At 37.6% G+C, this 23,951-nt stretch overlaps 1 protein-coding gene across 1 annotated transcript in view; it reads right to left on the bottom strand.

The window, feature by feature from the left end:
* Nucleotides 1-23,951, bottom strand: part of ARHGAP24 (Rho GTPase activating protein 24) — a 332,868-nt gene that overhangs the window by 174,159 nt on the left and 134,758 nt on the right. Inside the window, exon 3 of the mRNA XM_012647248.1 lies at nt 22,794-22,881. Coding sequence (XP_012502702.1) covers nt 22,794-22,881 — 88 coding nt within the window. The remainder of the gene's footprint in view (nt 1-22,793; nt 22,882-23,951) is intronic.

The raw sequence follows: 23,951 nt of genomic DNA, 5'->3' as shown, positions 1-23,951 counted from the left end.
GAGAAACAGAAAATGAGGAGCACGACAATTCAGTCGTGTACTGTCAGTCGTGTACTCACAAGAAGGAGGCCCGCACAGTGTAATTTTAATATATGCATCACTAAATGATTCCAAACGAAACGGCAGACTTCCAGCACAGCCTTTCTGTTCCTGGAAATCGGGTATGACGTCACCAGGGAGGGATTTAGCCCTGATTCCCTAGCTCTTTTTCTCACCTGAGAAAAACACACAGTGAAAAAACCAGGTATCTACATTACTGCCTTCACTGTCTCCCCTTTCACCATTCCAGGAAATCTCTAGAACTACAAGAGAACAAAACAAAACAAACAAAAAGAACTACCCTTGACTTGCCTTTAATTTACATCTAAGTGCCTTTAACAGGTACTGGTGTTCATTCGCTGACATGCCCTTTTCTTAGTTGACTGTCTCCAAGGGAAGGGACTGGGTTTTGAAATCACAGCCCCTAGCACCACACTGTGGAATCATGCTAGGCATGAGGATAACCTGCACTACTTGAAAACATACAGATTCCAGCCTCTAATCCAGCCCAACTGGTGGGAACTCTCCCTCCGGCAAACTCCTGCAGGAGTTTGTTTTGCAGGAAGAGCGTTCTTCTATGTTTCACACTTAACTTTGGTACTCTGTGGCCAATTAGATTCTTATTAGATTATTCACGAGGGTAAGGACTACGTTTTATTCACTTTTTATGTCTTTCACACTGTGTAGTGTGCAAGCAGCTACATAAGACATGCATGTTGAATTTATGAGCTTCTCCTCTTTTCACTTTGCCTGGGCACCAATTTACCCATATCTGAGGATGACAACCACTTTAAATATAAAAGCATCTTGCTTTAACCTCACATGCATATTTAAATATTGTTTAGAATTAATAATAGAGAGTATTGAGACTAGATTAAGGACCAGAAGGCTTCTGAAAATGGAGGGCATATTTAGACTTGCCTCGCTTTGTAATGGAGCCTTGCATAGGAGGTTCTGCACCACCTGGCTAATTCCCTCTAATTACCAGAATATCTAGTAAGAATTGTCTGGAATAAGGGCTTAACAAATGGCATGCATGGGGAAAGATATATTTTTAAAAGACTCAAGAACCATTAAAAAAAAGCAGCACCACTTAATGGAAAATATCTCTGAACCAATATTAAAGATGTTTCAAGACATGCATGTCCCTTTCGTTACAAGTTGTTCTGGAGTCTGTCAGTCAGGAATGTCATAGCTACAAGCAACTGCCCGGTTTGCCTCCAACTACAGTACAGGGTGGAGGGTTTAGGAGAAACCTCAGTCAATCTGCTTCCAGCCTCAAGCAATCTCCCTCTCCCGCTCTCTCTCTTTTTCTCCTTCTCTCTCCTTAAATATTGGAATAGCATTCAATAACCAATATGTTAAAGATGTATTCTCATTAAATTTTGGCTCTGAGAGTACTAATATTTTGCTCTAATTTAGGAAATTCTATTCACTCATTTTGTGATTTGGGCCGTATATCTTTCTTACACATACAGAGTAAGGACGTGACTGAATTCCGAAAATTCATATATTCAGGGGCCATGGGACGCGAAGTCAAGCAAAAAAACGTTCCAAGGAACATAAGCCAGACTCCCTGCCTTTCCAGGACTGAAGCTTAATGCCAAATATGTTTGAATTGTGGTATTACCAGTAAAGCACTCTGGGGTCTTACAAAATGAAAAGCATTTTTCAAGTGGAAAATGGCTTCCATTTTTTCTATGAATATTTGGACAAAGTTGAATTCACATGCAATAATCAAAACAAACACAACAGAACCCCTGGCAACAGATGCATCTATAAATGGATGAATGAGATGCTTTAAAAAAAAATATTGAGGATGAAAATAACCTACCAAACAATTGAATAGCTCTTAGGACCTACCATAGGTAAATCTTGGGATTCAAGAGCTAGAAAAGATCCTAGAAATTAAATCATCAATTAGTTTTCAGCCTTGATGTCATAGTGTTATGCTATGAGCTATGTCACAACCTAGTAATTGCTAATTAATGATAATTAAAGTAGTGATATTTGTAAGAGATTTGCTTAGTTATGATTAAAGCTGACTTTAATTTACTTTCACTCAAGTTTTGGAGTGTTTCCTTGAATGAGGGAGCCAGGGGAGAAATTACAGTCATTGCACTCTTGTGCTAACTTGCCATTAGTCTCATCTGGCCTATGCCTCGTGGGGACAAAAGGAAAGAAGATTGAGAACTGCTACTCCAGTGCAATGGTCATGCTCCTCTTCTCTGTGTGTTTTGTTTCTCTGGTTCAAATGCTTGAGTTGAAGTCCCTTCCTCTCAATTTCACCACCAAGATCCCAGACTTCTTTTGTTCTCCTGAACATCTTCTGAACCATAGAGATATGTTCTAGTTCCCCTTTAAGTTTCATGATTTTTTTTAAGCCAGATAACCATATATGATAATTTAAATGACATTGTCCTTCTTTTGCTTTAAATTGTTTCCTGGTGAATCTGAATTATAAAAGCATTTATCATTGCTTAGAGATTCAGATTCTCTCCTTTTAACTGAGATCATCTACATCAATTAAAATAGTTTAGATGCCCCACGTGAAATTTCAAGCATACTTTATCACAAATTATCTACTTTTTAACAAGTTTAAACAACGCAGTAAAAGGCACAAAAATGATTATTTGTTGCTTATAAACTATGTGCTAAGTGGCACTGAGATATAATGGAAGTGAAGACATTGTTCTTGCCCCCAAAGAAATGTACAAGGTCGCCAGTGATATAAAAAATGACCTGAAAATAATTCATAATAAATGATATATAAACATTAGATAAAAGCACATATTTTGGAGTCACATAAATCACAGACTGAACTTTATCACAAATCACAGTTTCCACATCTGTAAGTTGGACTTCATCAAAGAAACTACCCTAATGACATTATTGTGAAAATTTACCTAATACCTTTTTGCCTGGTGCAGATATTCAATACATTAATTCAGTATGCATGTATATGTATTATTCTACCTGTATGCATCTATACATCTACACATACAGCACACATTTTCATTCTCTTCTCCTACAATTAAACAGTAATTTGGCAATTCTGTTATTTATTCGATTCAGAAATACAGGTTGCCTGTTCCATTCAAATAATGAGCCAAATCATCTCAAGCTTAACTGGATAGACAGGCTGAGTGAATCTATTCTTTTTCTTTATTTTCTTCCTCCTCCTACTCTCTTTCTGCCTTCCTTCATTTTCTCCCACTTTCCATGTTGTATAATAAGAGAGAGACATCACCAATATCTCAGCCCAATGACTGCTTATCTCTTGTAGGAGAAGGCAGACTTTTGGGCCACCTGCCAGTTCCTGCCTCCAAAGTTGTAGACAATTGCCCACTCTGTGCCCTGCTGTCCAAGTCCTGCCAAACGGTGGCAGATGGCATCTTCCCCATAGACCTTCAAAGAGCCACAAGGCGTCTGGCCTGGGTGAATGTTCTAGCTCCTCCATGGCTGGTCTAGTCCAGTCCACTCCATTTTTCCACTCCCTCCTCCACACTGGCAAACAGAACAGACAGGCTTTTAATTATTGTCACTCTTTCCATAATCCCTTCAATGGAAAAGAGTTTTTAAAGAGTAGATCTTTTTATCTGGTTTTGGTCTTTGAACTACATAATCAGACCATGTGGAGTAGTGTCAGCTGCCCTGGTGACATGAGACTACAAACATGAAGGAAAAGCACCAGTGCCCGCAAAGGACATTGTTTCCTCTGGAATCTTTTTCCTCTCCTATACTTATGGAACAGAGCTGTAATTGTGTAAAATTTTGCACCAAAGTTTCACTAGACACTGAAACAAATTCAACGTCTCTTTCAACTTTCAGCCAGTTTCAACATTGTTGCCCTCCTTCCAATTCTAAGGAAAGAAAATGGCACACAGCCAGGTAACTGAGATGGTGGGTGAGTTCTTTGCCCATCATTCTTACAAATAACTACCAGCTATTTGGCATCCCTGCCTGCCCCCAAGCCATGTACATGCCCGACTGAACCAAACTGAATCTAAAAAATTGAAAATACAAAAGTCATTCTCAGAAAGCAAGATGTTTTACACATTTAATGATATCACTCTCACATAGTTTATTAACACATCGAGATATTCTGAAAATGAAAACAAACCCTTTTTATTTTTTAAATCTCTCCCTATTCTTTCCTTTTGAGTACAAATGTTGAACTTAGAGTTAAAATATGACCTACCAATACAAGTCCTAGATATATACCCAAAAGAACTGAAAACATATGTCCACATAAAAACTTAAAAAATTGCAGTATTATTCATGATAGCCAAAATATGAAAAAAACCAAATGTCTATCAACATACGAATGCATAAATAAAATGTGGTATGTCAATACAATGGACTACTGCCCATCAACAAAAATGAATACATAATACATACTACAACATGGTTGAACCTTGAAAATACTGTGCTAACTGAAAGAAGCCAGTCACAAAGACCACATATTATATGATTTCATTTATACAAAATGTCCAGAATAGGCAAATCCATACAGATAGGAGGTATATTAGTGGTAATGTAATGCTTGGAGCTTGGGCACAATGAAGAGTAACTACTAATGGGTTTTTGGGGTGATAAATGTTTTCTAAAACTTATGGTGGTGATAGTTGTGCACCTCTGTAGATATACTAAAAACTACTGAATTTTATGCTTTGGGTGAGTTGTACAGTATACAACATATCTCAATAAAGTTGTTAAAAAATAAAAAAAAACTTTTTCTGATAAGATAGTAGAACAGAAGTCAATGGTATGTTTACCCTCACTGAGGTTTATGTGAAGTAATATACATACCACCTTTTAAACAAACACACTTTTTTGCCACTGTACAATAATTTGTATAAGGTAGATTAAGAAACATTACCCTCCACACTGAAATTTCCCCACAATAAATAGTTGATGTAAGAAGTTGGCTCAGCATCACGGTGCTCGACATTAAATCTCCTCATCTACTTTCCTTCTGTGTGATGTTTTAACTTCTTTTGGTTAATTAAGTGAAGTAACTGTCCATTAAATTAATTCTCATCTTATTTTTAAAGCATTTGTTTTTGTGACCTTAACAAACTGCTGAAAAGATTATAAAGTTTCTCCTGTCGTGGTATATTCTGCATCCACATAGACACTGAACCACACCATGACTACATGTGTGTATAGGGAAGATTAGCCCAGGAAAAAGCTTCCTAACCTTCCACCTGTCCTGGGACACAGCTATTGCCACTTTACCACTGCTGTTGAATGTGGGCCACTCAACAGGTATGCAGGTGTGAGGCCTAAATCCACCAAAGGACATGGGTAAGAGATAAGAACAACAGAAAAACTGACTTAATTACTGCTGTTTACAAACATTGAACATTAATTTATCAAGGAGAAATTTCTGATGTTAAAAAGAAAACAGTTCTCTATTAACACAATATATAAAGATAATAGAAACTTTTCATTATTCAATTCTATTGGTAACTAACTATAGATACTTTCTTCCAGAGATCTAATAAGACATCACCAACATTTTCACTAAATTTTCTGATCATTTTCTAACTCTCATCCCAAATAAACTAACTTAGAAAAGAAAACTTGGCTCTGAACCCCATGTCACCCACCTACTAGTTTTGTGATCTTGGAATGTTCCTTAAACGTTTTGAATTTATCTTCATCATTTGAAAAACAATATTTAACTGATAAGAGTGGTAAAAATTAAACAAAATAATACATATAAAGAACATATTACTATACCACAAAGAGCACATCAAATAGTATGATTATTGAATTATTATTAACATACTACCAAAATCAAGTATACTGGGAAGGCAGTAGTCTTGCTACTTAAACTGACCAAATTGAGAAAATTTAATACTAATCTAATTAAAAAGAATATAAAAGAGTGAAAAGACTGCTCAACTGGGAATTTGGGACTTTACAGGATTTTGGCCACGATAACCTCTCTGCGACCCATATTCTTCATCTGTAAAATGAACAAAATTATCTTTGAGATTCCTTACAACTTCTATAAAATAAGGAAAAAAGATTTATTAATTTATATTTCATATACTTTTAAAATTCCAATATATTTATGGTGTACAATTACAGTTTTATTACATGGATATATTGTATAGCAGTGAGGTCTGGGGCCCTCAGAGTAGTCATCACCCAAATAGTGCACATTGTACCCAAGAGGTAATTTTTCATTCCTCATCCCCCTCCCACCGTCTGACGTTTGGAGTCTCCAACAACTATTACTCACTCTGTATGACCATGTGTACCCATATTTTAGCTCTCACTTATAAGTGAGAACATGCAGTATTTGATTTTCCGTTCCTGAATTACTTTGCCTAGGATAATGGCATCCAGTTCCATCCAAGTTGCTCCAAAAGACATTTCATTCTTTTTTTTAGCACTGGTTAGTATGCCATGGTGTATATTTACACCACTTTTTTTAATCCACTCATCCATTGGTGGTATATTTCCATATAACTTACAGTGTTCTTTTTGCCTTAATTTCAGATTCAAACTGATTTCTTCAAAAGTCATTCATGTTTGGAAGAGAGTGATAGAGACAATAATAGCAAATCACACAAACACCAGTGAACATAATCTGTCATCTGGGGAATACAAAGAAAGCCACAATCATCCCTCCCTTGGTTACAGAAAACACTTTAAAACAGTCACAAGTCTACATGAATGAACAAAACTTATAAAGCCTTGAAAACCAAAGGATCTTACCAATCCAGATTCCAGATCTCTCTAAAATGGAAATAATATGCAAGTCCCCTTCAATTTTAGTCACATCTAAAAATATAGATGTTTGATCCCACTGAGGATTTTTATCTTTATAATTTCTGCTATGTGTTACAGTTTCCATAAAATGTATATGACAGGTATCAAGAAAGCCCAAGAAGCTATTTCCTTATTGATTAATAAAACAGAAATTATTAACTCTAATTTGGAACATATTTTGAGTTCAAACAGTCCTTTCAAAAGTAGAATATATTATTCATATTGTAAAGAAGGCTAATTTATTTTAAATCTTGCTGATATGCTCAGAAAAGAATTATATTTCCTGATTTGATTTTATTTGCAGTTAAACTCTGATTTTATTAGGTGAATCTTAGAGTCCTATTTAAAAGTAATTTTCAGTATCTAGTTAGCCAAGGAATCGTAGAGATTTATTTTGTTGAAAAGATATGACTCTAATTGCTAATTGCTTCAGAGATAATATTGTGCTTGCTAGAGCTCCAGCCCAACTTGGCAGACAGGTTATTCACACGGGGATCAGTCTCTTACAGATGGAAGCCAAGCACAAAGTGTGAGCTGTCTTCCTCCTTTCACTGTAGACCCTTTACACTGACCTTTGCGATCACATTGTTGGTGGACGCCAAGATTCTATGCTTTTTCATATTTTCAACTAAGTAAGCTGAAGGGGAGTTTGAATTTGCAAGTGGCATGGACGTGAGCACATGTAAAATCTTCAAAGTTCAAACAGGTGAAAAAGTGTATCGTCTCTTTGCTGCTCCCAATTATTTTGAGCAACAAGAGCACGGTAATATTGCACTTTGAAGGGGACAGTATTTTCAGCCATGCTTAACACACTGAGCCATTGTGCCTGGCTCTTCCTGTGTAATTAAGTCAGTGACCATTAGACTTAGCATATAACAAGTTTGCTGCCTACGGTTTCCCACGCATAATTAGTTCCATCAGTAGCATCGGTGATGGCCTTGAGGCTTTGTGTTCCAGACAACAAATGAAATGGCACTGAGGCTGCCAGGAAGTGCAGGAGGAGAGATTTATCTCAAAGGAAGAAGAAATCAAACCCACTAGGGTTCACAGGTTAACAATGATGGGCTGAGCAGAATGGATGAATTTAACATTTGGGCACCACTGAAAATTGACTAAGGAAAGGGGTCATTTATGGCTCAGGTCTGTACTTCCAACATTTCAAGAAGGAAGGGAACACAGTCACTCAAAACAAATCCATTTTTTTTTTTACAGTGGCACACAGATCATCTCATTCTTTTTTATTGAGTGCTTTCATACCGATCGGTTTTCACACATCAACTGGGAGAAAAATGATAGAGAATGATGTAACCAAGACTTACCACTGGATTTCAATACATTAGAAATAATGAGGTGTCCGTTAAAGAAAGGTGAGTTGAAGACAAGTTAGACACACATATGATGATAGACTAGTGGGACAATTTATACTAATTTATACAGATCATGATCCTCATTTGGGTGACACTAGTTTGCAGACATTCACACATACTGTCTCATCTGGAAATTCCATGGAGTAATGTTCATTTCACTGATGAGAAAGTGGGTGCCACGGGAACTAGAGGTCTTGCCTAAGAGATATAACAAGAGCAAGAGTTGCTTCTCTCTTACCTGTTAGTTCCGTAAGTACTGGATTGCTTCAAAAATAGACTTGATCAGTGTTTCCCAGAGTGTTCAGTGGAACTCTACCTCCAAGTGATGTTCGCTGGGATAATAAACAATAGCTTCTCAAGAATAAGAATTTGGTTCATAATATCTAGGTCATAGTTGATTTTTACTAGATGTTTGATAAACCTTAAGTTTGAATGGAATGACAGAATTAGTGTAGCACTTAGGTTCCTGGTTATCCACCCCAGAATTTACCCTTTTCTAAATTACACTGACTTCTTATGTTTAGCTCCCACCTTTCTTCATTCAACAAATATTTATTAAATGGGTACAACATGTCGGGAAGTTTGCTATATGATATAAATAAGATGATGAGCAAAACAGAGTTCTAGCTTTCATGGAACTTACACGCTTATAGGGGAGATGGACATTATTTATATAAGAAAAATGGTAAGAAGTATAGATCATGGGCCTTCAAAGTGGGCTGAGACATACTGGGATCAGATACAGGTTTCCCTAAGGAAGCAACGATTGAGATACCATCTGAGGAATAAGTAGGAGTTATCTACGAATCTTGAAATGAGAGGGAGGAGCCATTCTAAAAAGAGCGAACAGCATATGTAAAGATCCTGTGGCTAGTGTGGTGCATGGCCCATTTGTGAAAATGAAAGAAGGCCAGAGTGGTTAGAGTTCAGAAAGCAAAGGAGAAAAATAAAATATTTTGGGGGTAGTCTATACAGGTCTTAAGGGCTGTGATAAAATTTTTTTAAAGAGGAGATGTCTTCATCGGATCTGAATATCACTCTGTATATGGGAACTCTCCGCACTTTCTGCACAATTTTTCTATAAACCTAAGACTGCTCTAAAAAATAAAGTCAATTAAAAACATCACTCTGGCTACAGTGTATGGGATAGAGCAAAACAGGGTGGGGGAGGGGAGGCAGGAAGTAAAGTCTGAAGACAAGCTAGGAAAATATTGTGGTTTTCCAGGACAAAGAGGACGAAGACTGAACCCAAGAGCCCACCGCCATGAAGAGGCTAGGGAGAAGAGGAGAAACAAGTAATGGTTAATAAGAAACATAGACAACGAAGGAGGAAGAAAACCAGGAAAGTGTGATGTCCTCAAAGCCAAATGAAGACTCTGTACTGAGAAAGAGGGAGCAATCAGCTGTGTCAAATGATTGGGCGATTTTTATGCAGAGTAAAACTTAATCATTGGATTCAGAAAAATAATTTGTCATTAATGACATTGGTAAGAAAAATCTGGTGGAGTTGGGGGACAAAAATAGACTGGGACAATGACAGGAATTGGAAAGAGTATAGTATAGAGTAGTTTTGCTGCAAAAACAGGCCAAAAATATGAAGTAATAGATAGTGGAAGAAGTGTGGTTAAGAAATGATTTTCTTAGAAAACAATCAGAGGCGTAATAGCATGATTTTATGCCCATATTTTTGAAGCTTTAGTATGCATGAGATTAATTTGCTTTTTTAAATAAAAATCCCAATTTACTTACACCTGTAAGCCTATAAAAATAATACAATATAGAAGTCAAAGTTACAGTCTAGGGCCATACCACCCCAAACGCGCCCGATCTTGTCTGATCTCGGAAGCTAAGCAGGGTTGGGCCTGGTTAGTACTTGGATGGGAGAAGTCAAAGTTACATAACAAGCTAGAAATGGTACAATCAATAGATGATGGTTCCTGAAAAGGTGGGAATGAATGGAATTCAAAGACAGATGAAGAACTGGATTTATAAAGAAAAAGGAACAGTTTCTCTGTTATAATAGAAGGAAGGAGGACCAAATGGAAGCTACAAGTAGTTTTATATATTTGGTATCAGGAAATCGGAGAAATGTGCATAAAAGTACATTAACAATAAGGTTATGTGTGGGAAAGGGAGTTATCAAAAATAAAATACAAAATAAATAAACTACCTAAATAATCACTGATTTGTGTCAGTTATATTCAAAGTGGAATGAGTTATTCATCCTTCCATCAAAGAACCCATTAAAACAAATTAGAGCCAAATAGCCCCCAAGCAGAGTTCTGTCATTATCTCCGCTGTAATTCTTGTAAGCAAGTGACACACCAGAAATGAGTCATGAGAAAGACAATGTGATTGGTACCGGAGAAATGAACCCTGAATCATGTCATGCCTCTGCACTAATCATTTTCCAAAAGCCTTCACTGCCTGTCTTGATACCCCTGGCTTCTCTGCACTCGGAAGGACAAGCTGGTAGTTCACTACGGAAGGCTTGGGCAACTGGACATGATGCATCATGGCTCCTTCTGGCTTTCTGCCCCTCACTAGACACATCGCAGTAATATTTAAAGCATGAGTGTGCCACTTTTAGAAAGAAGTTTGTCCCCAAATAAAATTAGCCTTGACTGAAAAGGAAGGGGGAAAAAAAAAAAGACAATAACAACACCACTAAAGCTAAAAGTCCAATCGGTTTCCTTTAATCAAAATGATAAAAACAAAACAAAGCAAAACCCTAGGAGTAAAATTAAGAGGAATTTTAAATCCAAGGTCAATTTGCAGGAAAGAGTAGCTAGAAATAAAATAATCTGTTCTTTCCCTGGCCAGCCACCATTTTTATTGTACATGTTGTTAGTGCAATTTGGAGTGCTAAATCATTCAGCTTGTCCACTATTTATGGAAGGAGTGATCGGAGTTCTGGATGACAGTGTGATGCACATACAGCAAGGTCTGAATTGCGGCTTCTTTCTTTGAGGAGCAGGATGGAACTTAAACACTCAGTCACAAACATGAGAGAGAGAGCGTTTGTCCCTGCAAAAGAGAAGCCTCTAGAAGAAGAGTGAGGTCTCATCTCTTTTTTTATTGTGATATAGGCTGAGTTGTGTTTACCCATACGTATGTGGAAGTCTTAAAGCCTGGTACCTCGAAATGTGACCCAGCTTGGAGACAGAGTCTTAAAAGAGGTAATTAAATTAAAATGAGGTCAAGAGGTCGTGGACTCTAATCCAATATGACTGGTGTCATTATAAAAAGAAAAGATTAGGACACAGAAGGACACAGAGGGAGGACCGCGTGAAGACACACAGGGAAGATGGCCACTTACAAGCCAGGGAGAGAGGCCGCAGGAGAAACGAACCCTGCAGACACCTTGATCTGGGACTTCTACCCTCCACAATTCTGAGAAAATAAATTCCTGTTGTTTAAGCCACTCCGTCTGTAGTATTTTGCTACAGCAGTCCTGGAAAACCAATAAACACTCTAAAGACTCTTTCTACGCACTCCCTTTTCTTGTCACAGACACACAAAATATTATTTTAGAAACAGTGTTAACCAAGTGGAAGTCCATGGGAAAACTTTTACACTTCATAATAACAGTTTAGTGACTGTCCGTAAAGTTGCTAAGGCCTAGTAGAGCCACAGATGGGTGGTGCAATTCGAATGTCATACACGAGTTTGAATTTAGGTTTACTGCTCCTGTGTTTGAAATATGAACATTGATGAGCATTTAGCTGTGTATTTTCACAAAATGAGCCGATTACCTGTGCAATGGCAGCCTGGTGTCTGAATGGCTATGAGGCTCCTAAAATCAGGGCTGCTGGAAAAGGGACGACCAGATGGCCACTTCCCTGGACAGCCTGAGTCACAGGACACACACATGAATTATGCCACGTTCCCCCTTCTTACTGTAACCTCTCTTTCAAGTACCAGGGGCACTTGTGGCATCCCTTTCTGGTCTCAGAACCTCCTTCGTGCCTTTGTCAATATTTTTTCATCCTGAAATTCTTAACTCCATAGTTATCTAATCAAAATCCTGTCATTTCTTTAAATTTCACCTGCAGACTCACTGCTGCTAAGAAGACTGCCTTGATTACTCCAGTCCACGTTGAAATTTTGTTTCCTACATTCCTGCCACACTTATAATCCCATGTAAGACCACTCAGTCTCCGGGCCGGCACTTGTTTATTAATATAGACGGCACTATACAGCCAATGGCTCCAAAATGTCGCTTTCTTCTTCAGTAAGGTTGACTCGGGGCCAGGCGGAGTGCTGAGAGCTCCTCCCTTTCTTATCTCCTTCCATCCTCACCACGACCTTATGAGGGAGAATTCTTACTTTATATTTACTAAGAGAAAACCATGCCTTAGAACACCTGAGCAACTAGCTCAAAGGGCAGAGCTGGGATTTAATCCTAGTCCTGTCTGATAGAGAAATCTCCTACCTCTCTCTCCTCCTGCCACTGGCCTCCAGTGCAGCCCTGATGGTTCTTCTTTCCCCATCAACTCCTGGTATTCTTTCCTTAGGTGTCTCTCCTAGTCACTGTGATACAGGGCAGTTTCTACTCTTTCTTTATTCTTATATACTTAAAGCAAATAGCTTTGTATTTGGCGAAATATTTAGCAATGTACTTGAAATATCCTTGGGGTTTTATAAATCATAGACGGCTTTACTTCAAGTTGCCAGTTTTCTTATTTAGGGTGTAGACATTTCAGTAGGTGAGATCAAACATTTTTGGAGGGTCCAAGACCTCTCAGGAACTCTGATGAATCAGCCTTTAGGCCTCTCTGGGACTGATGTATGGGGCTGTGCAGATGGACAGTTTTTAAGACAGGCAGCATTCAAAACACGGACAGGGCCAAATGCACCCTCAGACTAATAGGCAAGTAAAGATAACATCCATTTTAAAGCCAGGAAGTCTGACAGGCCCAGGGATGCGTTATTGGGCTGTGGATGGTCCTTAGGGTTTTAGTTTTTGAAACATTCAGGATATCGTCATCTCAGTTTTCTATTACAGAAAGAAAAGAAAAGATAAAGGAGAAAGCCTGTCTTGGTTCCCAAGAGCTGGCACAGGACACAGCGACATGGCAGTTTTATCTTTGCTGCACGTTTACTTCCCACTCTTAATTACCAGCAGCTGTGGCACTGCACGCTCATTTCCTTCTTCTGGTATCTGCCATTTCCTGCGAAGGATGATTTCCCTTCCTCCTTCCCATATCATTTCTAACCTCTTGGTGGTTCTCTCCACCAACTGTCAACTCACCCAAACGCATTCTTTCTCTAGCTCAAGGAAGTCCTACCACAGAACTGCCTGGGGAAACTATTTGTAATAACAGCAGCCAACATTTGTTTAGCACTTTGCTGTCTATGTTTTCAGCTTGATTCTATTGCAAATCCCTTTTCAATTACTGCATAAAAGAGGCAGGTGAACAACAGCCTGAGAATGTGTAATTATTTAGTAAAATCACGTCACGAGGAACAATGTAGGGGGAGATCACATTTATTCTGGCAAATGATTGTTAATAGATGTCTTCTGACATCAAAGTAATAAAAGACACCACTGGTTTTAGTATTAATGAAGGACTCAAGGATGAGGCAATGAGCACTGCCTTTTAAAGAGTGCAGAGTCTGAGAAGTTAATGAACTTCACTAGTCTCCTGAGGCAATGGGAAAGAGAATGATAATCAAGTTAAATAATTCACAGCTGGACAGTTCTTCTAATTTTGACTAATCCAATGCAGTCATTTCATAGATGATAAAACTGGGGTCTAGTTTATTCACTAATTCAACAAACATGCACTGAGCGTATACCATACGGCAGCACTCTGCTAGGGGTTAGAGATGGAAGGTATCCACTCTCAAGAGCTTCCAATCTAATGGGGAAGAAAGAGAACACAGACAGCATAAGAAATGTATCCAGGAGAGAGGAAGGAAATGCAGAGTATACTGACTTTTAAACCCACACCCTCATTTCTTCTTGTCATCCTTATTTCTCTTAACTCTTGGATATTTGGCCCCTGTGGGATCTTGATAATAAATCTATCCCTATTCTTATTGGTATAAGAAGGCTGTAACATGTGATGGCTTTGTGGGCTCAGATGGGTGTGAAGCCTGGTTTTAGCACTTATTAAAAATGTGAATTAAAGCCTGACATATATCAGTATAGGGCCTGAAATATGTAAACATTATATATGAGTAGTATAGGAGTGTTTCTCATACTCATGCTAAGGGGAAACTGCTGGGGTTAGGGGCAGGGAGACGTTAATTAATGTGTGGTAGGGGAAATAAGCTACCCCTCTGAGAAGATAAGCTTGTTAAGTCTGTTTGCTTTACTAATAAACAATGTTCAGTCATTTTCTGGGAGATATTCAGAGCTTTAAGATGCTAATGTACATTGTAGAAAGTAGAGTTTAGAAGATACTTCAAACTTATTTGATCTTGCAACGGATGCTTCTGTCTCAGAACACTTGAGAAGAGCTTCCTGAACTTGTGCAGACTCAACAAAGTGTGGGAAATGCTTTTCATGCTAGACACACTCGATCTCCTATTCATGGTATTCATAAAGTCACATAAGAGATTTCAGTTCTGGTCAAAATCTAGAATTCTAATGAGCTAAGACGGTGTTTCAAAGAGACAATTTCTGTTTCACTAACATTTTTAGGTTCATCATGATTTTAAAATATATATATATATAAAATTCAGAGATGGAACTTCTAAATAAAAACACTGGCAAATAGTCCCTGAATCATGACTTCGAGGCAATGGGTAATCCCATGGCCTGGGGAGACAGGCTGTCTCGGAGTTCTAATTCTGGCTTTGGTGGCACCAGTGGGGATTAGTGATTTATATTAGTATCTTCAGCCTCCTTTTCATAGGTTTGCTTTTTTTATCTAGCATGGGGGTCAGCAAGCCAGATTTGCCCACGGGCCCAATCTGGCCCAGTGTCTATGTTTTACATTTTTTAATGGTTGAAAAAAAAAAAAATCCAAAGAAGAATCCTATTTCTTGATGTTTGAAAATTATATTTCATATTTCAGTGTCCATACATAAAGTTTTATTGGCATACAGCCATACTCATTTGCAGAGTTGAGCAGTTGTAACCTTATGGCCCAAAAAGCCTAAAATATTTACTCTTTGGTCCTTTGCAGAAAAGGTTTTCTGGCCCCTGATCTAGCATATAATGATGGTAAATGGATTAACATGTCTACAAATGCGGCAAGAGAACACTCCTCATGCAGACGCTTCACATAAGAGGATCAAATGATCACAGTTTCAATCAGCTCATAAATGCCTCAAATGCCTGTTGGTTGAAATGACATTAGCCAGAATTTCAAAGGATTAAAAACATTTAAAAATGCTCTTTGTACCATGTTAATCACTTTTTTCAAGTGTATATTTTAAGGTATTTTACGTAGGAAGAGAATTCTGAAACAAAAATCCCTCAAATTTTTTTTTAAATAAATGAATACATAGTAGCTAAAACATGCTGATTTTTACCAATGCAGTTATTTAATTCATGTTCAGAACTACTTATGTATATAGAATTATGTTTTCATACCATAAATAACTCCTACTCACATTCTCTAAATGATTTGCACACATTAAAATCAAGCCAAAAAAACAAAAAACAAAAAAACTTCAGGGCTGCCTACAGACTTAGGCAGACAACAAAAGAGATTGTCACAGCTGCTTTTGGATAATGAATATAATTGCACGGATTTTAACTTACAGTATTAAAACAAAAAATAAAAGAAAGGTTAAAATAAGTGGAATGTTGTAGAATTAAATGCCTTAGCAGCATATTTAACTGGTGATCAAAAAAATGACCAAGTTTTATGCTAAAACACTATTAAAATATCCCCACATTTTCATATGAAATAAATGCCAAATACTGGCTTATAGTTTTAAATGATAGGCATCTTAAATCCAATGACATTATATGTTCAATTCAGAAAGAGTTACAAGTGCAGACAAGGATAGTAAACTTTCTTTTTTTTTTTTTGATAGTAAACTTTCATTGCTTATGTTACATTATTATCTCAAAAACTAAAAATTTTTTTCTTTCCCAGACACCACAAATATCTTGCAGAACTATTTATTTCTCAGTTGGCCTATTATATAAAACAGCCATACCGACCATCTACGTAGGTTCGTTTTGATAAAAAATTTTACAGCCTCTGGACCCATGAAATATTCTATCCAGGAAAAGTTATTTTGTAAATGCGTGAAATAGATCTGTGGAGTTACACAATCATAGAACCAGGAGAAAGAACAACTAAATCAGAGAGGCAAAAGTCTAAAACTGATTAGCATACCAGGTAATTACTAATAACAGAGAAAACCTGTCATGTTTATGCATGCATGACATAGATGACATACATAGTTGCACAGGAGCTAAACACAGAGAGAGATAGAAATAATAAAGTCTCTAGTCCCAAATAAATTATTATTCTTAATCTGTGGTCCATGACTGTGTTTGGGGGAATCTCTGAAGACCTCGAAAGTGTGTGCAATTTTGGTAGGTATATATAGGTACATGCATTTGTATTTTTCTGACAAAAGGATCTGTAAATCATTTATTAGCTTCTTTAAGCATCCATGTCCTCTTAACTGCTAAGAAATTACTTAACTGGTAAGAAATACTTAACTGCTAAGAAATACTTCTGGAAAATAATCAGAATGGAAAATTTTTAATTGAAATTTATGGAAGTAATATGTAATTGCCTGAGCCTATTGGAAATAATTAGCATAGGCATGGCTAAAAGTGGGGTAAATAACACCTTGTTCTTTTTTGCAGGGCTTAATTTTGTTTCTAGCAGATGAAAATCACTTTAGATTATCCTTCAAAATTTCTTATTCTCTCTGTTTCCATAGCTACCTGTTCATTCCTCATCTCCTTTTCTTCTCTATTTACCTCTTCTTTTCTTTCCCTGGGGGAAGGGAGAGGATAAGAAAACCTCCTAGTTTTAGTTATTATTGATTTTGGGCACCAGACCAGATGGGGCTTTGAGAGTCTGGAATATTAACAATTGCCCTTGAAACTCATAAGAAGTCTTTGCTTGGTCAGTGGACTGAGTCCCAGCATGTGATTAATATCAGGTGTGTTGGTTGGTGGCTAGAGCATGAGCGATAGCTTGGCCGGGGTGTGTGGGGAGTTCGTGAAGAAGCTGAGAACAATTCCAGCAACATGTGTCCTGTAATGAAGAGAACTGGCCCCCAGAGTGTGATAGTTTTCTGCTGGAAAAACAGTCCACATGCAGAATTTGCTGCAGTGATTCATACATGAGTGAGACCACTGCTGACAAGTGTGTTTCTCTCCACACTTTTCCACGATGGTAGAGTTGTGGCCGTAGAACATGCTTTCAAAAGAATTGCAAGTGGGTATCTTTATCCAGTGCCTATTTGTATTGCATATATTTTATTATAAATAGTTGCAAATAAATAAAAATGCTTACTCTTACCTCAAGTACCAAAGCTCTCATCCTTAACGGATGAGCTAAAAAGAGATACCAGAATATTCATTTCAGTTAAAAAAATAAGAATTTCGCATATTCATATTTCATAAAATAGGCTCCAACCTCTAATACTCTAATAGCCCATTTTTAAGTCATATATATTTTATTTTGACCTCTTAGAACATTACTTGTAAATCAGTGATATATTATTTTATACACACACACACACATCACGAACACACCCTGCACACACATACTTGAATATACTTTCATTACTTAGTGTTAGCCTTTTAACCTTGATCAAATTAATTCTCTTTGCCTCAGTTTCCTCACCTGTAGAATGGACGGAATGGAGATAATGATACCACCTGCCTCATAGAGTTGTAGCGAGAATTAAATAAAGCAATACACGCAAAGAACCTGGAACATTGCCTGGAAGAGAGAAATCTAGAAACTGATGCAGCCAAGGATTCTATAATGGAGTCTATCTACGGTACTCTGTCTAGATCCCAGAGACTGGTATATTGGTTGCTGAGGTGCCCAGAGCCCCTCATGGGAATTGTTCCCCACTGTGGCAGGGAACTGCTTCACCTGAGTTTATCTGTCTCCCCCACTCCCGACCAGTGACTAGCTGACACGGGGAAATGAAGGCCCAGCCCCGCGGTTTGAAGCAACCTCGAGGGACATCCCAGCCTCAGTGCTCCCCACTGGATCAGCTGAGACCTCGTCACCCTGGCATTCCTTGTGGGGCAGCTTCCCTGACCCCATTTTACCTTCCCCACTGCCTCACAGTTGAAATACCTCCAGAGAGCATTCCCTCATAAGCATTCTAACATAACTCTCCATCAGGGTATGTTTCCTGGGAATCCCATCTAAAATCACAGATAGACAGAAATAAAAAGTTTCCTCTTCATTATCCTGGAATCGCTGCTAAGGCCCCAACCACTCAAAGAAGGGCTAAGAACCCACATTCTAAGTTGAAAAGACCAATGAAAGTTATACCTCACCACTTATCTTCAGGGCTTACTTAGAGAAAGCATTTGGTTTCAGAGAAGAAACCAAAACTGCCCCTGACTGTTATAAGGAAAAGACTAGAAAAGAGGAAGTGTCTCTTGGAGATAGCAATTTTCAAGATAAACACTGTTTTTTGAGGGGGAGGACTAGGATTTCTCCCAGCCATCATAACGAGTCGGGGAAGTACAAAAGCGTTGCTCGTAAAATTTGATATGTGCCAGAACAGTTGCCTACCCTTTCTCTAAGCTGGGGGCCTGTGATAGCCTCTGAAGCCCGGCAAGCCACTGGCCTTGCTGGGTGCTGAGCTGATGACCCACGGAGAAAAGGGCAAGACGAAGTGAAACAGCCTGCATTTCCCTGACATGGTGGACCAGGGTACGTTTCCTGATTACTGAATAAGCACAAAGAAAGCAGCTGCCTCTGAGCCTTTTTGCTGCATCCCTTCCAACAGGACCATCCACAAGCTGGGAGAATCCTACCATGTGAAGCAGATTTCCAATTTCAGGGACACTGAAAAATCTACAAATGCACCCCATGAAAGCGTCAGCCTTTGGAGAGGAATGTATGTATAAATGACCAGTGGTTGTTAAAGAGCTATATCCCAGCAACAGCACCCATGTAGGAAGATTCCTATCTTTTTCCATCCTTCTCTTGGTCTCATCATCAGAGAGGAATGCAGAGAAGTAGAAAAGGGAAGGATGTGAGGAGTTTCCCTCCACATTAGCCACTAGAGCCAAAAAGAGGTCTTTGCTGGACCAAGAGAAGGAAAAGTCCTACATACCAGGAAATAGGAGTTCAGCATAGCAAGGTGGAGGATAGTTTCATATGACTGAGATTCTTCCATAAACCTGCATGCAAAAATACATGCATTTCAATAAATATTTGTTTAGCACTGTGTGTTATACTGTACGAGATGTTAAGGATACATACTGAGCAAGAAAGATGTGGTTCCTAATTATTTGGAGTTACAAATAATCCTCCGTCTCTTCTTGCCTGTCTGTGTATTATTTTTCCTCTCTGTTAGAGACTATTTTCCTAAGAAAGTTAAAGCATCATTATTACATTAATTACTCTGTTCATTTTTTTTAAACATCACATGGAAAACTCAACCAGAACACATTTCGAGAAGCAAAGAGACTAACCGCATTTTCTTTCTTCAAGGACTGTATATTAAAGAGCTGCCAACATTCTTTTCTCAACTACATTTCCCAAAAGCTTAGCACTTGGCCATAAAAGTTTACTCCAGTCTAAAATTTGGCATGTGTGACAGAGAAGCCTTCAAATTTGCCAATTTGGCTGATGTCTTTTTGAATAACTAGTAGGGAAACAGGAAAAAAAAATTGGAGTGAAATGCTATAAATCATAGCATTAGTTGGAGAGATTATTCAATTCATGGGATAATGAATCTATAAGAAATTAACCCAAAATATGGTATTTTTTTTCAGATAGGTTTTTACAAAAGCCTAAAATCTGTGTAGAAATATATTAAAAATGTAAATAAGTAATATACAAAGACCTGAGATTCTCAATTTTGTTGAAAATTCTTGTTTTTTTTATTTGCACATGATTAGTCCTTTGTTTTATAGAATAATTCAGATTAAAGCAAAAGCAAAAATTAAAAAAATTCCTACCTATATATGGATATATATGAACAAATTATTAATATAAAGACAGCCCATTATGGATAAGCTGTATACTTATACACATACACACAAATGTGTATGTATGCATATAGCGCTAGAAAAATGGCAATGAGCTTGTGGAAGCTTTGGTCTGTTTTGTTGGAAATCATTATGGGCAGATGAAATTAGAGGATTTAATGCTCTCCTATTCATTGATACATCTTGGGTAGTTAGGGTTGAGGTATTTGCCCATAAAGACAGAGATATGTTGGTTCTGTAAGCATCATTTTTACGGTAGGTTTTCAGAAGTGGCAATTAAGAGAATCGTGCAGAAAAAGTCAATGTAGAATAAGTATGTGTTATGAGGATGTGCTGCCAGGTTGGCCTGCAGAGTTCTGTACAAGGCATCAACCACATTTCTGCACTCCTTCCTGCCTCCTATGAGTTCTGACAAATAAAAAGAAGCTTTTGTAACTTCCCAGATTCCCATGTAAAACTACTGCACAATTGGAACAATTGGAAAATATCATTGTGTCATTTCCATTTGCAAAGATAAACCAAGTGTCATGATATCCCTAAACAATTCTGATTTTGAAAACAATCGATGAAAATCATGTTATACAGACCCCCACATAAGCATTTGTCTGGAAATGCAATGCTGATGTCCGGGCATTTACTGACATAAATGCTGGATTGTCAATCTAGTCGTGTGTATTTCCAGCTCTCTCTTCAAAGAAGCATTTAGCCTAATTCTCTTAATACGTCATAAGAAGATTCAGAATTATAAAACCTAATTTAGAAGTTACAACATATTGTATAAATAATTCGGAAGAATTTTTCAAATAAATTATAGGCATAATACGTTCAACTCCAAAATTACAAGTTCGAATTACAAGCAAGTTCGAATTTCCTTCAAAAAAATTTTTTTGAAAGGACAACTTTCAAATTCCATCTTACACAGTATTAAACTTTGTAAGCTTTACTCATCAAAACCCGTTATGTCATATGCACTGCATATGAAACATAGGGCTTGGAACAGCAACGTTGGAGAAGAGGTTTTATCCATGACTTCCTGGTCTTGAAGACACAGCTCTCTCTAAGACAGCATTGAGAATATCCATCTATATTACATCAGAACTTCTTCACTAAAAGATGAACTCTCTTCGTAGCTAGCAGACTGAATGGAAAAGTAGACCTCCAGTGGTATTGGAGACAAAAAGTTATACTCATCAGTTTAATATCATGCTGATTTAAAATCCAACATGCACTAATGTTTGAGAATAAATAGGAAAAGAAATTTCCTCTACTGATACTTCAAAGACTTTGCAACATCTGGAATCTGGTTCTATACAGGGTATTCCACTAAGAAGTAAGAATAAAAGGACTTTAATAGAGCAAACAGGATTCAGGTTTCTTTCAATATGTTCTCCCTGGGGGGAAACAAATAACACAATGCATCTGACTAACCTTTCCACACTTCAGCTGCATTAATTAACATTTAGTCATGGATTCCACTGTGAGCCAGATGAACTCAGCGCTACAGCTGTTTTCATTGAAGGGAAAAAATACGTGTTCACATTGTAGATTCCCAGCATTTATAATTCTGGGAAAAATATTTTATTCCCTGCCTTTGTGCCAGCATTATTGATAACAGTTACATATTACTCACTCACTCACCCAAATAAATTCACACCCACCCTAGACAGTGATTAAATCAATGTCAATATTACATAAACTGGGTCAGCCAGAGCCAATTCTATAAAAATGACATTCTTACCTTCCTTGCTCTTACATTGAGGGATAAGGAAATGCTGAAGAACTGATCAAAGGAGTAGATCACTGCCTTGAAGAAACTGTTGCTATGTTAGTCAACGATTTAAGTGGAGACCAGGGACACTAAGAAGAATGGGTGCAGATGACGAGGAAAAATGAACAGATGTTCGTAAGCTCCACTGCAGGATCTGAGACGTGGCAGAGCAATACTCAACTTTACAAGCCTAACATGTGGGGGTGGTTGTTTGGGAGTAAACTTGAGGGACAAAACTGTAATACCAGGTAAGTCATTGAAAGAGGGTTTTTGTTTTGTTTTGTTTTATAACAAGGGCTCCTTCAAGATGCAGTTTTGTGAGAAAATACGTCAGCAAGTTAGCTGGGCAAAGCATTCTACCAATAATACCTTGTCGAATTTTATATAACAAGAGCACTGTAAAATCAACTTTGTCTCCAACAGTCTCTTACAAATGCTGTGTCATGACTTTTGGTCAACTCCGGAGTGTCGTGGACAAACGGAAATCCAACAGACGTGTGACCACGAGTTTGTCAGTGTGCGTGCATTCGTTTACACCAGTGTACAAACCTGGGCTCATCGTTTGTGTAAATAACCAAATTTGATACTTGCCTTCTCAAATTAACGTTCTCAGCCATGACTCAAGAAGAATAAAACATGTCTAACCTGTTTTCACCTTTATCAACATAGAATGACAATAATTTAATAAAAATCAGAAAAAATATCTTACCTGGAACTACCTCAAAAAGGAACTTCCCTGGGTTTTCTTCATTGCAAGGATGTTCAAGGACTTTATTTCCAGGCAGAAAAATAGTGCCCTGTGAACACAAATGGCCAAAATATCAACATTATCAGATAGCAAACATCATACATCACCATTATCATCATCATCATCATCATCATGAATACCCAAGGTGTATCTGTAACCCATTATATGGTAATATACATCAGACTCCTTTATATTCCCAATAATCAAAAATCATGAACCAGAATCATATTTATTCAACATTTAACAAATATTTATTGAGTATCTCATATGTATAAGACACTATATTAGCCATTCATATGTATAAGACACTATATTAGCTGCTAGATACATTTTAAGCACCAATTTTTAAAACACATTGTGTGTGCCAGAGATGTTACTGAGGATTCTAACAACATCAGATTATTTAGTTATTAGAGTAACCTTATGAAGGTGGGCATTATTTTCCCTATTTTATAGCTGTGAAAATAAAGCAGAGACATTAAATAACTTAGCCAAAGTTGTGATAAGACTTCTCTTGGTTATCCCTTCTCTTTTCTATCTGTTAGATTTCTCTCTTTTTAGTGCATCATTTCCATTAGTACTAAGACATATTTAAAAGTCTATTCCATTTAAAAAATTACTTTGACTCCACCTCCCCCTCCAGCTATAATCCTGTCTTTTTCCTTGCCTAACAAAGAGTTGTCTACACTGAATCTATTTCGTCACACATATCCTCTGCAGCCTGGTTTATACACCCATAATTCCACTTTCACGACTCTCACAAGCTGCGTGCTTGAAATGCTCAACTCTCAATGAACTTGATTTTCCAGAAGCATTCATCACTAATGACCACTCTTTCTTGAAGCACTTCTTTCCTCGATTTCTTGGTTTTCTCCAGGTTTTCCCCTCATTTCTCTGACATCTGAGTCTCTTTTGTTGACTCTAACTGACCTTTAAATATTTGAGTTTTTCCAGGATATATTCAATGATTCCTTCTCTTCTGACTCTAGTGCTCTCCAGGGTATATCATCTATGCCTGTGACTTCAATAATCAACTATAAGGCAATGGAATATCAAATTAATGTTCCTAACCCAGGGCTCTCTGAGCTTCGGACCTTTATATCCAAGAGCTTATCTGAC

This window comes from Propithecus coquereli, unplaced genomic scaffold (assembly GCF_000956105.1).
Source record: "Propithecus coquereli isolate 6110/MARCELLA unplaced genomic scaffold, Pcoq_1.0 Scaffold26, whole genome shotgun sequence".
NCBI lineage: Eukaryota > Metazoa > Chordata > Mammalia > Primates > Indriidae > Propithecus > Propithecus coquereli.
The sequence above is the reverse complement of the archived record's forward strand: the minus strand, read 5'-3'. Positions and strand labels throughout refer to the sequence as shown.